Source organism: Nanorana parkeri, unplaced genomic scaffold (genome assembly GCF_000935625.1).
Source record: "Nanorana parkeri isolate BGI_ZX_2015 unplaced genomic scaffold, ASM93562v1 scaffold271, whole genome shotgun sequence".
Taxonomy (NCBI): Eukaryota; Metazoa; Chordata; class Amphibia; order Anura; family Dicroglossidae; genus Nanorana; species Nanorana parkeri.
In genome coordinates this window covers 598,307-613,028 of record NW_017306539.1, presented here as the reverse complement: position 1 = coordinate 613,028, position 14,722 = coordinate 598,307, and the positions used below count along the sequence as shown (strand labels likewise).

General features: G+C 40.9%; 1 protein-coding gene across 1 annotated transcript in view; it reads right to left on the bottom strand.

The window, feature by feature from the left end:
* PPP1R21 (protein phosphatase 1 regulatory subunit 21) overlaps nucleotides 1-14,722 on the bottom strand; it is a 75,376-nt gene that overhangs the window by 10,831 nt on the left and 49,823 nt on the right. The window contains exons 14-18 of the mRNA XM_018557192.1: nucleotides 13,128-13,255; nucleotides 8,351-8,503; nucleotides 2,142-2,234; nucleotides 1,645-1,860; nucleotides 61-96 (exon numbers count right to left, since the gene is read on the bottom strand). Coding sequence (XP_018412694.1) covers nucleotides 61-96; nucleotides 1,645-1,860; nucleotides 2,142-2,234; nucleotides 8,351-8,503; nucleotides 13,128-13,255 — 626 coding nt within the window. The remainder of the gene's footprint in view (nucleotides 1-60; nucleotides 97-1,644; nucleotides 1,861-2,141; nucleotides 2,235-8,350; nucleotides 8,504-13,127; nucleotides 13,256-14,722) is intronic.

Here is a 14,722-nt window from a genome sequence, read left to right as displayed (position 1 = left end):
TATTCCTGGACTGCAGTGGAGAGTTCTTTATAGTACATAGAAGAATACAGTATACTGTACCTGCTGGATTTCATTACTTTCCATTAACATGCCGATCTGTACAGAAAACAAGAAGAAAATAAATGAAAAACATATATAGTGACATGAACACATTCAAAATATATGTTAGATACCTTTAAGTGCAACAACAACCAAAAACTTTCTAGTTTTAACTAAAGAAGAAATAAAATGTCTTCCAGGATTTTATGTTTTATGGGGGAAGATTTCCTGTTCCCTTGACCACTGTCATGTAACAGGAAGTGACATGGAGAAACTGACAGATGTTCCTACCCTAGTGGAGAGATCTACCTCAGTCACCAACATAACGGGGCACATTAAGCAGTTTCCAAATACATATAGCAGACTTTTTAGGTAACCGCATTGATGTGTTTTGGCCACCACGCCATCTGGTATGAAAGGAGGTGGGCTCTTTCCCATCACACCACTCCAATATATTACCAACAAAGATTCCCATGCTCCAGTCCATATCAAATGATGGCAGAACAACAAGACATCTGTACTTTTGTCTCATATAAGATATCTTTGGCTGTGTGGTGGACCTTCTTTGGTGGACCAGATCTCACCCATCTGGATTTAACAGACAAAAAAATGGCTCATGTATCTACACATATACTGTGCCAAATACTCCTGAGAAAGCGGAATAATTTGCATGAAATGCGTGCATTCCAACCAAACCTATTTGGTTCATCTATGAAGTGTGATGAATATGCATGAATGTGGGTACCTAAAAAAAGTCCATATAATGTATTTTGGAACCGTTTGGAATTATTAGGATGTGGTACCCCATACTATGCCCTGAAATACAATCGATGGAGCAGAGAAAGCAATAATAATGTGCCATAATCAATCTAAAACTAAGGAAAATAAATACACAATCTGATCAGGGATCTGCTTTCATTTCAAATTAATAGCATCATCATTACCATGATATGGGTAATATTATAAATAGTAGACTGGAGATAGAGAGCCAAGGATTAGGAGGCAACTATTATAGAAGAGAACAACCAAGCAGTACAATAGAAAAATAAAACAAAATCAATAGAAGTCTACTAAAGAAAAATATAGAAATAAGAATAGATTAACATTAGAGCCAGGGTGAAGTGTCAGTTCTAGTGAAAGTATGGCATGTCCACACAGCCGACTTTACAACTTGACACAGATAATTGTGGCTTTGTTAAGAGAGATTTTATAACAACAGGAAACATTTGAAAAGCCCAAGTAAGGGGAGAGAAAACTACAAATGTGGACAATGACAGCAATTAGAGACCTGTCACCTTCTCCGCTATATCAATAAAAGACTTCAACACAGCCAGCATATAGGAGTATAATACAGTCTTCAGTCCGTTGGCTTTCATCAGTGCAAGATACGGTATGGCAACTTGGAAGGATATCTGTTAATTTTTGACTGACTGTTAAAACCATTGACCTTAGCAGTCACATTACTTCTGACATTACTGGAGCTCTGTTTGTTGTGGTGCAGGATGCATCCCAACCTCTTTAATTAATGCCCCCATACGGGTAGCCCCAATAGTGTCGAATGACAATGTACTAAATACCTTGTTGGGAAATTAATATATATCTTACCAAGCTGGTAGTCCTAATTTCAGTTGAATTGTCCTTTGTGTGTAACAGGGCATTTTCCTGTTGCTGGTCCCCCTCTTGCCCCTTGCCTGGGTTCTTCATTAGTTCAGTTATCCTCCGAGTCTCTTTCTCCAGCTTGATCTTGGCCAGCTGAGCTTCCAGCATCCAATGCTCCTTCTCCTGTTCCAACTTACAGATCTTCTCCAGACTTTGCTGAACCTGTTTACACAGAGACATAAGTCCTCTGAATGCCACATAATCAATGAGTTTGCTTCTATTGCTGCAGTAAACCCCTTGCTATGGGCAACACATTTTCTTTTTCCTTTCTCGTGTTGTTTCAAATCAGTTTTAATGTCAGAAACACTTAAAAAAGTTAAAGACAATCTGCTACTTTGCCTATTTATGGCAAAGTAACCTAAAAGCATCCACAACGTATGCCCATGAACACACATTTATTTTCAGGGTAGTGATGCTAAAATAATCACATCCAGACGTCGTACCTGCTGGGCCAGACCTTCTCTGCTCTCCGTGGAGCTCAGTAGCACTCTGCGATTTACCAGTGCCTCCTCATAAGGCACAGAGTCAGGGCAGGGCTGTAAGACAGAATAGTTCAACAGTCAATAATAAGAGACTATCAGGTAAAAGATGCCCATGGCCAGACATATAACACGCTAAGCATTCTTCTTCAAAAGCCCTTAAAGCCTAATTAAACTTAAAGTGTAAACCCTCACAATGAACGTCTCATATTTGTCCCCTTTAGGTCTGGTAAATATACCATTGAAAGCTTTTTGTTTGATAAGCTAAAAAAAAAACAACCCCAAAACCTGCCAATCCTGTGAGCTGATAACGTCCTGTACTCTATGCCTCTGTTGACTCCTATAAGTTACATTGGTCATCAGCATTTTCTAAGGACTACAGAACCACAACCTGAATGTTATGGAGAATAGGAGAGGGGTAGGGTTTCCTTAGCCCGAGCTTGTTCTGTTGTCCTAATACAGAGGGGTGAGTAAGTGCTGTCCTCCTAGACGGAAGAGATGTTACTGGTAGAATCACCAGGTGAAAATAAAAGTATACAAAGCTTAGAAAAAACAAATGCAGCCAACACATCTAAGGCCTGGTAATCTGCAATATATGACAGATATGAGTTTTAGGATTTATATACACTTTAAAATTTGCTAAAAATAAAAAAAAACCTCTATCAAAAGTTGTGGACAGTATTACAGATTGTAAAACTCTGTCCCCTGCCAGCATACTGCAGACAAGGACTGTTGTGCTCAGGGTGAGAGCCGAAGTCTCCCTGCAGCAATCCAATAATTTGCACTGCACAGCAAGCAGCGTTCTACACTTTTCATGAGTAAGAAGAGGCGAGAGGGGCTCATGATGAAGTTCCACTTCAACATATTACATTACCCTAGCTGTAGCAGAGGGACCAGTTATACAGGAAGGTCTCCTGACTTGAATTCAGCAGGCCAGACTCCCAGCCAAACTGTCCAGCCAATTGTTTTTATAGAAAGGGGTCTCTCTGCAGAGATCCAACAATGAGTTGAGAAGGGTTCATGATGAAGTTCACTTCAATGCATTATGTTACTCTAGCTGTAGCAGAGATATTGGTTATATAGGAGGGTTATAATCGATTATAATCAATTATGTCGATTAGTTGTTGCAGCCCTAGTCCTGACTGATTCAGCAGGCCCAAATCTCAGCCAACTATTTGTATAAAAAAGTTATCTGTAGTGATCCAACAATGCTGTAGTGATTTCACTGCAAAACAAGCAGCGTTCCACTCTTTTTATGGGAAAATAAGAGGCGAGAGGGGTTCATGCTCAGGTTCCACTTCAACACATTACGTTACACTAGCTGTAGCAGACAGACCAGTTATATAGCAAAGTGTCCAGACATGGGTTCAGCAGGCCAGACTCTCAGCCGTACTGTCCAGCTAACTGTTTCTATAGAAAGGGGTCTCTCTGCAGTGATCCAAGAATGAGGCGAGTTAAGTTCATGATGAGGTTCCACCTCAACACATTAAATTACCCTAGTTGTAGCAGAGAGAATGGTTATATAGGAAGGTGTCCAGACATGGATTCATCAGGCCAGACTCTCAGGCGAACTGTCCAGCTAACTGTTTCTATAGAAAGGGGTCTCTCTGCAGTGTTTCAAGAATGAAGTGAGAGGAGTTCATGATGAGGTTCCACTGCAACAGTTTGGTTCTATAGGAAGGTGTCCAGACATGGATTCATCAGGCCGGACTCTCAGGCGAACTGTCCAGCTAACTGTTTCTATAGAAAGGGGTCTCTCTGCAGTGATCCAAGAATGAGGTGAGTGGAGTTCATGATGAGGTTCCACTTTAGCACAATAAATTTCCCTAGCTGTAGCAGAGGGAATAGTTATATAGGAAGGTGCCTTGACATATATTCAGCAGGCCAGACTCTCGTCCGATCTGTCAAGCCAAATGTTTCTATAGAAAGGGGTTGTTAGGAAAATCAAGAACGCTTGAACATTCTGTAACTTGCAAGAAGGCGATTAAAGGATCGGATGCTTCTAAAGGGACCCATCTTGAGGTCATAAAAAAATCTCTAACGATGGCTGCAATGCAAATTCAAAAACTTGTAAGAGATATCAGAAAATATTCTCGCACCCATTAGACAAACAACTGACATTTTATCAACTTCTTTGTTATTAATCATTTACTTTTTCACACAAGTGCAGAATAAAAATCAGCGAAGCCTAGATGAAAAGTAACAGCCAATTACATTATGGTGGGTTAATCTATGCTTTCATAAGGTGTTGCGGCTTCCGATCCCCGCATAATATCTCAGCTACTGCAAAATGGGAGGGGAGAAAAGTGCGAGGCATCTGGATGGTGACAAAATTTCAAGACAACAAAATTTATTTATTGCCAAGTTAATTGGAAGTATAGACATAATTAGCCCTCCTAGTACTCTTACTTTACATAATAATACCGACTATAACTCAAAAGTAGCCAACGGGGAAAATCACTGCAAGGAAAGAGCAATAAGGAGATGACAAAGAAAATGAGTTGAGGGATCAGGTGTGACACTGAGGATGGAGAAGACAAAGAGGTTGGACAGAGGACATAAAAAGAGGAAGTGACAAGGCACAAAAATGCACAAAGAACAACTCAAACGTACATTTACTAGCAAACTACAGAGCCAATCCACAAACTTTTATTGCGTACATTATGTGCTTTGCTGTCTTGTACTAATAAATATACACACACATATATATACATACATACACATACACGCACAGTATATATAGTAATTTACAAAAGGCAATATTTTGCATCATCAATAGGAATATCAGGTGAAGTATTTCTTGCTTTTTCAAACGGTTTATGTCAAAACATTTCTTTTAGTTGATGTTGCGAAGTATAACCATGCGTTAGACTAGCTATACACATTAAATGTTATACGTGATTCACCCATCCTTGCTAAAGTTATTCCCTGATGAATGTTGCATTGAGCCAGTCAGTGTTCACAGCTGTCAAAATACCTGAACAGTTGCTACAGCCAATCAGCTTTGGCCAACAATCTCCCACACTGCTCCTTTGACAAAAGTCGATAGAAAATCAACTTTTGTCAAGTCGAGTGGCGTCAGTAGTGTCACCCATGGATCAAGTGTTGGTAGATTTAGCAGGAAACTGATAAAATTTGAGCAGGGTACGGGCAGCTTTAGAATCCCTATTAGGTTTTTATTAATGACCGTGTACCTGCTTGGGAGATTTAGTGCTTGTGTTGATGACATTAGTTTCAAACACGAGAAAAAAATAAAAATAATTTTGACATTTCTTCGGTCTATTGAGAATTTCCTTTCGGACGTGCACAAGCAATTTGTTGATTTTGCAAAACAATTCTTTTTGGACTATTTCCTAACTTTATACACACAGGACAAATCTTTATTGCCAAATAAAAGATTTGTATGCAAAAGAAAAAATGTGTGAAAGAATCAATTAACAAGATTACAATAAAGGCTGATTATTCTTAAATTCACACTAGTTTCTGCTTGGCAAAAATCGCAAGTTTCTGTGAGATTTATGAGAAAGAGACGCTATCAATTGTCTAATATTCATTCACGCAAAAAAAAAAAAAGTTTTTGTAAACGGAACATTTGGATGCGAAAATGATCAAATAAAAAACGCAGTTTAAATAATTCACGCAGCATAGTAAATACTCTGATATTTTCCAAGAATTCATAAAGAGCATCATTAGAAATCTGTCTCCGGACCATGCAACAAATGACGCAACTTGCAACAGCTTTATTTGTCAGTCAGTAAGGTGTATTGGAATCTGTTGCAGAATTGCTTCCCACTAACCTAATACTTACACAATTTACTCCAACATGGAGCAGGTCTTATTTACCTCCACTTTCCTCATTACCTATATGGAGGTATTTCTTAATGAATTTGTCGCAGCCACATCACGGTAATATAAAAGTGTTGCACATAAGAACCTGAATTTGACACACGTATCGGAAAAAGCAAGACAACTGTCACACTGCTTTCATGAATTTGGTGCTGGACTTTCCAATACAGTTATAACACCAGAAAGAGTTACAAATGCGTCAATGAATCAGTACCAATGGCATTTTCTTGTTATCCTTTGCTAAATACTGACACATGGCTATGAACAGGTTATCAAGTCGGTCACACTACAGTCTGGAAAATGATACGCAGTATAAAGCAAGCAAATCAGCAGCAAGAGATGAGATTACAACATCGGTCACATCAGCGGGCTCCCAGGGAATCAATATGATACAGTTCCTTAATACTAACATAATGAATGTGAAGGGAGCCTGCAGAAACAGGAAAAACTGTTACATGCAAAGACCTTCTATGTTAATAAATAAAGAAGGAAATACATGGCCTGCCACTGATTACTTCCTTTTGAATAAAGCTAGCAGTCTGGCTGCAATGCAGATGACAAAACCCCACCCCTGCAACTAAGCTCCACCCCCTGTCATTCACCTGCCAAACACCAAGACTTCATTAGGTGGTAGAGGCAAAGCCTTGGATCCAAGGGGTTCCACAACCTAAATATATTAAAACACAAGTATCTGCAAGTGTGACATTATGCCTAAACTACAGCACTGTTAACTTGGAAATGTTGTAGACCAGGTGAGGTTTAATTTAGCACACTTGAGCAGAGCTGTTGTATGCTATGCTAAAAAGAGTGTATCCTCATGATCCAACAGCATTTGGAGGCTTGTATACTTCGATGTCAGTGATATACCTCTCCCCCAAGCAAAGTAGCTTGCCTTCAACTTAGCAAAGTGTTTGATTGCTGCAGTGTTCAGTGCTATGTGCCTGGATGTACTGAGCCATGTAATGGTGTCAGACTTTAGGGACTGTTTCAATGGGTGTCAATGTTGTCCGTTTAAGAAACTTCTGAGATCATTCAAAATCCATTGACCGGAACATTTGACCTGCAGTGGACCTCTTCCTAACCTGCTTCAAGTAAGTTTTGCATTTTCATAGACTTAAATGGGAATGCAGAACCCAATTATGGCAGGGGAAAAAAGCCAGTTGACACAGTCCCTTGGGGCATTTTATTAGAAACATGCAGAAAAAAACCCCACCACTTGCAATTCGGAGATGGGCAGAGAAAGAATCCTAACCAACCTATTTTAAGAATAAGTACACTAACTACTTTGGTATACACAGACGAAGCAAGCAAGATTGCAAATATAACCTTTCCCCTTCTTATCGCTCTCACTGTCCCCTGAGAGATGTAAGAAGATCCTCAAATCTGCTGCAGCTTCAAGTTTTCTGGCAGTCGTGCAGGAAACCCATCTACAGAGACAGAAATGTCCACGAGGGAACACCCATAATCTAGCTATATGTTTTAATTTTGGCTACCCTTCTCTCCATTCTGGTCATTCCAATGCGTCTGCCTATATACACTCCTGGTCTCACCTATCTAAATGATGTATTGGACTATATAGAAAATATCAGCACTGAATACTGAAAAATGGCCTGGATGGGAAGGGGGTTTAACTCTGCGGATGTCAACTGGTTAAAGGATGCAAGATTCTGGGCATGGTTAACCAGGTATACTTGTTATTTTATATGCACTTATTCCCCAATGACAGATGTAGATCTATTTCCTGACATGGAAAGCCTCGTCTCTTTAGGGAATAGATCTATGACTGGTCAAGATACGTCGAATTATCAAAGCCTACAGCCTTTATCCTTGAAAAACCTTCCAGCAAAGCTTGACAAAAACAACAAGTTCCTTAATACTGCACCTCCTTCCTCTGCAATTAGCTTTTATCACAGAGCGCTGAGACACATCTCTGGGTCACATTTTCTCATCCTCTCAGCGGTAAATTCACTTGTTCTAAAAATAAAAATTGGCGCTCATTTCCACAATTAATGGCTGTGAGAAATCCAGGTAGGAGCGATGCCCTGGGCAGATTGTGCCTATTTATAATGCAAACCCTAAATATCACAATGCTGGGAAATGTCCTGCAGCAGACGTTCCGCTGGCACGAAAACAAATTAATGCTGCAGGACCAGACTTGTCAGCAGTATCTTCTCCGCTCCGCATCTAAATATTTAATGAGCAGAGCTGGGCCGTCTCACTGCTCGCGCCGGAGATGTCTGCATTTGAAGAGACAATTTTTGTTCTCTAATCAGGAAAAGATGCAGGTTAAAGACTACAGTGGCAGAAGTTTTAGTCTGTATACAAACCGTCTTCAGAGCTTTCATGTACTGGGCGGCCTTCTGCTTGTACTGAAGCATCATCGCAGCGGAAAGGGGATTGGTGAATCCTTGGCCTCCTTTTGGTCCGTAACTCAACGAAGACATGAAGTAGTCTAAGTTATTGCTGAAGAACGTCGCCATCTGAAAAGGGAGAGAAAAGGAACCCCATTGAGAGAAGTTCTACTGCATCTGAAATTCTGCTCCTTGCTACAAATAAATGAACAACTTTCAAAAGCTGCTCCAACTTTTGCACGAGGAAGGCTGCCTATCGGAACACATGATTTAAAGAGTTTTTCTGTGAAAATGTTATATTCCTCTTCACAGAGGGAGGCTCTTCAATGATTTAAAACTCTCAGCTCACAATAGTGTATGCAAATCATAAATCTATTTTTCAGCATGTTTGGCACCATGCCTTACTATATACAGTTTTCCTACCCGTAGCTTTTTGTGAATCTGTTGCTAAGTTTCTTACCTGGAGATCTTGCCAGTAACAGCATTTCCTACTGCAGGCTGACAACACTGAAGCTGGATATACACTGAGCGAATCTGGGCTCATTTTGGGTGAGCAATGGGTGGCCCTATTCGGGTATTAATGCACCAGCGGGACGGCTTGTCAGAATACAATAGCCGCAGTAGGCAATACCTTCATTTATGCTGTTTAGCACCAACAGAGGAATCTGTTGGATTTTATTTGTTTAGCCCAAAAGCTCAACAGAAAAAATCTAACAGTGTGTACCCAGCTTTAGATACTGCCTGGAAATCAGAAGCAGTGTCGTCAACCTACTGGGAGAGCTCCTTATATTAGCCATTAGGCTGGCAATCTAATAAGCCGTGTAGGCAGCCCAATAGCCAACTGAAGTGTCTGGGTGCAGTCAGGAAGGGGGGGGGGGGGGGGTTTACTTGCAACACATGCCCCCTTTCCTCAACTCCTTAACGAAGAGGGGAGGTGTTAAGTAGCCCACAGACGAGAACTAGTTAAGGCTGATAATGCTGTTTAAGTGCAGCAGAGAGCACAGAAAGCTAAGTGAAATTAAAGTCAAAAGTGTTTTAAGTCATTTCAAATGCTGATTAAATCACTTACAATGGATGATGTGCCTTGATGTTTAAACGTTTTAGTTTCCTGCAGAATCAGCTGGTCCCGATATACTGTTTCAGGGTGGCTCCTTTGCCATGCTGAGTCCTATGGAGCCACCCTTGTGTGTGCTAGTATGCTGTGTATGTCTCCACAAACACACAGACACTGTAAGTCAAGTCACTCCCCTGCTCTCTGTTCCTCCAGGCTAGTAGATGGACAGCTGATCTTGCACTGGACAGGAAGTTCAGGAAAGTGGAGCTGAGAGAGTTGGACCCAGCTGTTTGGAAACATGACAACTGATAAAGGTTTTTTAAACCCTCATGTTGTTTTGCATGTATCTACTGATAGCAAGCAGTAGATATATGCAAAAAGTAAAAAAAACCAAAAAAACGCTTTAACAGCGGTTTAAACTAAACCCCTGTCTTCGCGCGCGCGCTCCCGTACGAGAATCCAAAACTGCACGGGCGGCAGCAAAGCATCTTGGGGCGGGCGCATGCGCAGTTCGGATTTTCGGCTGGGAGACGAGGAGAGACGCAAGGTAAGTCTATGGACGCTTGTACCCGCATGCAGACGCTGTGGGATCAGAAGTGCCTGCAAGTACAGAGGAGTCAGCGCTGGATTGGAGACACGCCACAGCGCTGGAGAGAAGGCTGAAAAGGACAGGAAAGAAGAAGAAGATCGGATTAAGAGACATCATTTAAGGTAAGTGCTTTAATTAACATTGGGGGGAGGAAAACATTTTTGACTTTAATGTCACTTTAAGTTCTCAGGCAATGTATATTTGCTTGATCTGGACTGATTATTGAAAAACGTTTCAGAGTTTAATACCATTTTAGGAACTCACTTGCTTTCTGAAAGGAGAAACAAATATTTTGTACACAAATATGAAAACAAATCACTTACTTAAAAGGGAACATGGACTGAAAAAAAAAAATGGAAGCTACCATTACTAACTTACAGAAATGCAAGTTGTCTGGCTGCCATGCTGATTCATTAGGCTCAATACTTGAGCTGGTCATACACGCATTGAATTTTGTCCATTTCCACCCAATCCATGGGTGGCCCTGCCAGCACCACCTAATCGCAGAATCAACTAATCCAGGGGTAGCCAAACTCCGGCCCTCCAGCTGTGGTGAAACTACAAATCCCATGATGCATCTCTCTCAGGGAGTCATGTCTGTGGCTGTGAGAATCTTGCAATGCCTCATGGGATTTGTAGTTCCACCACAGCTGGAGGGCAGGAGTTTGGCTACCCCTGAACTAATCGATACTCAACGATTCTCATTATAGATTCTCATGAATTGAATCAGCCCTAGCCCTATAGCCCTAATGGCAACCTACATATTTACCACACATAGTACAGGTTTTTTTTATAAATAGGTACGAGCCTAGACTTCTAATAGATGGTGGGAGATTACGGATTAAGACTGTAAGAACTCTTCCAATAAAACTCACATCGAGACCGCAGCCCTATTATGTCAATAGAAGTTTCAGTATGTTACTGATCAGCTCCTTTTAGTCAGTTGTGGGAGCCTCTTGGACACCCTTTATCCAGTATTACGCACCCACATGGGGAGTGGGTTTCTTTGCTACGTGTGCTCAGACTTCCCGGCTGCTATATTTCCCATTACAACATGTAGAACCTGTTTTTTTTTGGTACTTTAGTCTTATAGCCCTTATAGACACTGCTTTTGGTTCTGAATTTGTTATAGGAAATGTCTAGTTATGTTTTATGTATTTTAACATGTTGTGTAATCTGCATTCATTGTGTCTTTATGTTATTTCCTTGTCTGACATCGTTAAACTTAATAAATGCGTTACGGAAAAAAAACTCACATCTAAATCAGCTGCTCCAACAGAGAAAGGACTTCTAGGTAAATGCATCACTTACCTTTTGTTCAACAGCACTGCAAAGCTAATATAGACGTTCAAAACAGGCGGATGTCTGCAGGTGAGGTGAGGTACAGCAGCTGGCAAATGTACAATCTATAATCTTACTAACCACACAATTACATTCAAGCGCCTTGCATCAATCCAAACAGTGCAATGAACGATTTGCTGATTTTTGAAGGGAGGTGAAGGTGAGGTTACAGCCATGCTACAGCATTCTATAAAGTGGAAAGCAATTTAGGTGGCTCACAGCAAGTCCTTTCTAAATAAATGCTTTTTTACATAGCATAAAATGAAGGTTTCGGATAGAGCAAAAAGGGTTTAAAGAAGGTAAGGGTTTAAAAAAAAAATAGTAAACCAAACCTGCCGATCGGTAGGTTTTCTATGGCAGAAGAAACTGCGTAAGTCTCTTCTGCCAGAAAAACGTCTTTCTACCATTCAGTAATTTTTTTCCCTGTGCGCTGAACTGCGCATGCACAGCACAGTGCACAGACCCGGCATGCACAGGAGCCATGTCATGGAGGAATGGCCTATCAATCGTCTGAACACCTGAAGCCTGGAAAAAGCCCAGGGAGAAGATGGAAGCATTGGTGAAGGAAAAGTGCATCGCTGGAGGGGATCGGTTTGGCAAGTAAGTCTGGCACCCGCACAGACTCCGTGGGACAGGAAGTGCCAGGAAGAGAGCGGAGTCAGCGCTTGATCAGAGATCGGTAACGGTGCTGGGGGGACTCCTGAAAACTACAAGATGATTGGATCAAGAGGCATCATTTAAGGTAAGTCCTTACACTAGCATTGGGAGGAGGGAATATCCTTTAACATCACTTTAAGTAGGGCACACATGGAGCGAACTTCAGCCGGCAGCCTTTTTCAAAATACAAAGCGCACCGTGGGAGCAATGTTCAGCGTGGATGGAGGAATCCATTATATTTTCTTTGTTCCGCCCGCAGGTTGAACGACGGAAATATAGGTGTGCATACAAGACTTTAGGCTTGATTCACACCAAAAAAAAAACACATTCACATTTGGCTTCGTTAGTCACAGTGGCGATGTGCCAATTGCCTTGCCAAGATAAGGCAATTAGCACATCAGCACTGTGACTGCTAACGCATACCAGCAGCTCTGCATTGTAGCGCAGCAGTCAGTGTGGATGTTTTTTTGGGATAAATTTACTACCGCTTTAAAATCGGTTTACATTTATTTTGGGTAAGTCCCATTGGGGAGATTTCACTTTAGCTTCCTGCTCTCTCGTTTGGGTGACCAACTATTTCCCATTCTTTCCTTCTCGGTGACAATGGTCACAAGACAAATACAGTGGGAGACTCTACCAAGTGGGTACACAGACAGCAATAAAAACCTGACAGGGGTACCAAGCCTTCTCCTCTACGCAAAACTAAAAAAACTGCCTTTAGTTATACTAGAACACAGCAAAGATTATTATGCAACCTCCATGTTAGCCCCTAGACCAAAATGGGCAATTAACCCTTGGTGTGTGTGTGTGTGTGTGTTGGTGGTGGGGGTCCTATTTACCCCCAAGCAAAGAATGGATTAGTGTGAACAAGCTCTTAAAGTGAAAAAAAAGGCCTATGCATCCTTTATATTTAAAATTATAGATACAATTGGATAGCGTAGGTTTGATTTTATTTTACTCACCAATGCCTACTATCACAAATACTGAATTATAAACCCAGGATTACTGCCTGTATAATAGGATAAGCAGGACACAGATCAAGGACCTAGAACCATGATACAATAATGTGGGATAAGAAAAAGCAATGGAGATCGTGGAATCAATATAATTACCTTGCCGGCTGCGTTTCTAAGAGCGACTAGTGAAGACAAGATGCAATCATTTGTAGTTTTCAGTTTATCTGTAGCAGATGGTAAATCCTGTTCCAGTGCACCTTTATGACTGTAGTGCTTAGAAAGCTCTGCAATGACATAAAAAAGTAAAAATAGATATGAACACATAATGAATTATACACCTGAAGGCTAAAAGAAGCTACAGAATTGACAGTTTGCTGATGTGTGATGGCGAGAACAGCAGTGTTAAAAAAGAATGACTTTCAATTTTAAGTCGAGTGGGGAAATGGTTCCCTATCCGCTCTTTACGGCTTTTCAGCTCCCAGAACAGAATTCTCTATGGTCCTCCAGCCCGCTTGTTACAGGATACTCTCAGCTTTTATAATGGTCCTGTACTCAGATATTAAATTAATATGTAACTCCAGCTTTCTTTTTATAGTTTTGGATACACGGTGTACAGTTAGAACCTATTCAGTTTTATATCTTTAGGGCTAAAGGTATGCATTAAAACTTTGATAACAGTCTTGCTGGGATGGCTACATAAAGAGTAATAGAGGAGATGAAACGGAGTTGCTGGAGCTGTAGTTTCTCCTTTCTTGGAGAAACAGCTGACCTAAGCTCTCTACTGGTCACCCAGACCATACTTATGGGAAGGAAAACCAACCTGCCCATCTTCCCACTCAATAGAACGGCCATGACTTTCTTACTGGAAAATTTCAGTTTGACCGAATTAACCTTTCAGAAGTGTTCTCCTGATGTCCCTCAGCTAGATTGCGAGCTGAGGGACATCCTGGTGCTAGAGAGGGCAGACAGATGTCTACCTGCCTATCAGTTCTGGAGAGACATGTACCCATCTATGGTTGCCTAATCAATGTCACTGACAAATAGGTTTCAGGTCAACAGCTGAGAGAGCACATAAATTAACAGTTTCCACAGCAAGTAGTTCATCCTTCTGTAGGGCTCCTATATGAACTAACCAGGTTTTGGGGATTTGAGGGGGTTAACCAATGAGCAGTATAAAGTAGCAAAAAGCAGTAACTCATAGCAAACAATACAAAACAGTACGGTTTGTGTGGTTGTTGTTAACAATGCAGTATGAACCTTGTGCACTTGCACTGTGTTGATGAATAAGCCTGGATGAACTGCGGCAAGAAAAGGAACACTTTAAACACAGATATTGTACGACGGTCTGGTGATATCAAATGTGTAACCAGTATTTATAATCTAGCTTTATTTGTTTTGTTGTCACTATTCCATAAAAAAAACTATTATAATTAGCAATAGGAATATTGATCCTGCTCCCAGGGCTATCTGATGGTGTGCTCAAACAGACTAACAGTGTCTACAGTAACCTCCATGTTAACAAGCAAATGTGAATATTTCCACTTGGTGTAAAAAATATATTCTATGGCTAAAAGTTTGTGGATTCCCAAATCCAATGCTTCCCGCGCTGTCTTCACACTCTCAACCACAAGTAGCAGAATTTCACTGGGAACAGGCTGCTCACATCCAAGACATGATCACATGTAAACACAGAAGAGCACAAAGCACCTTGTCCTCCTAAATTACCTTTATTTTTCCTAAAATATTTATAT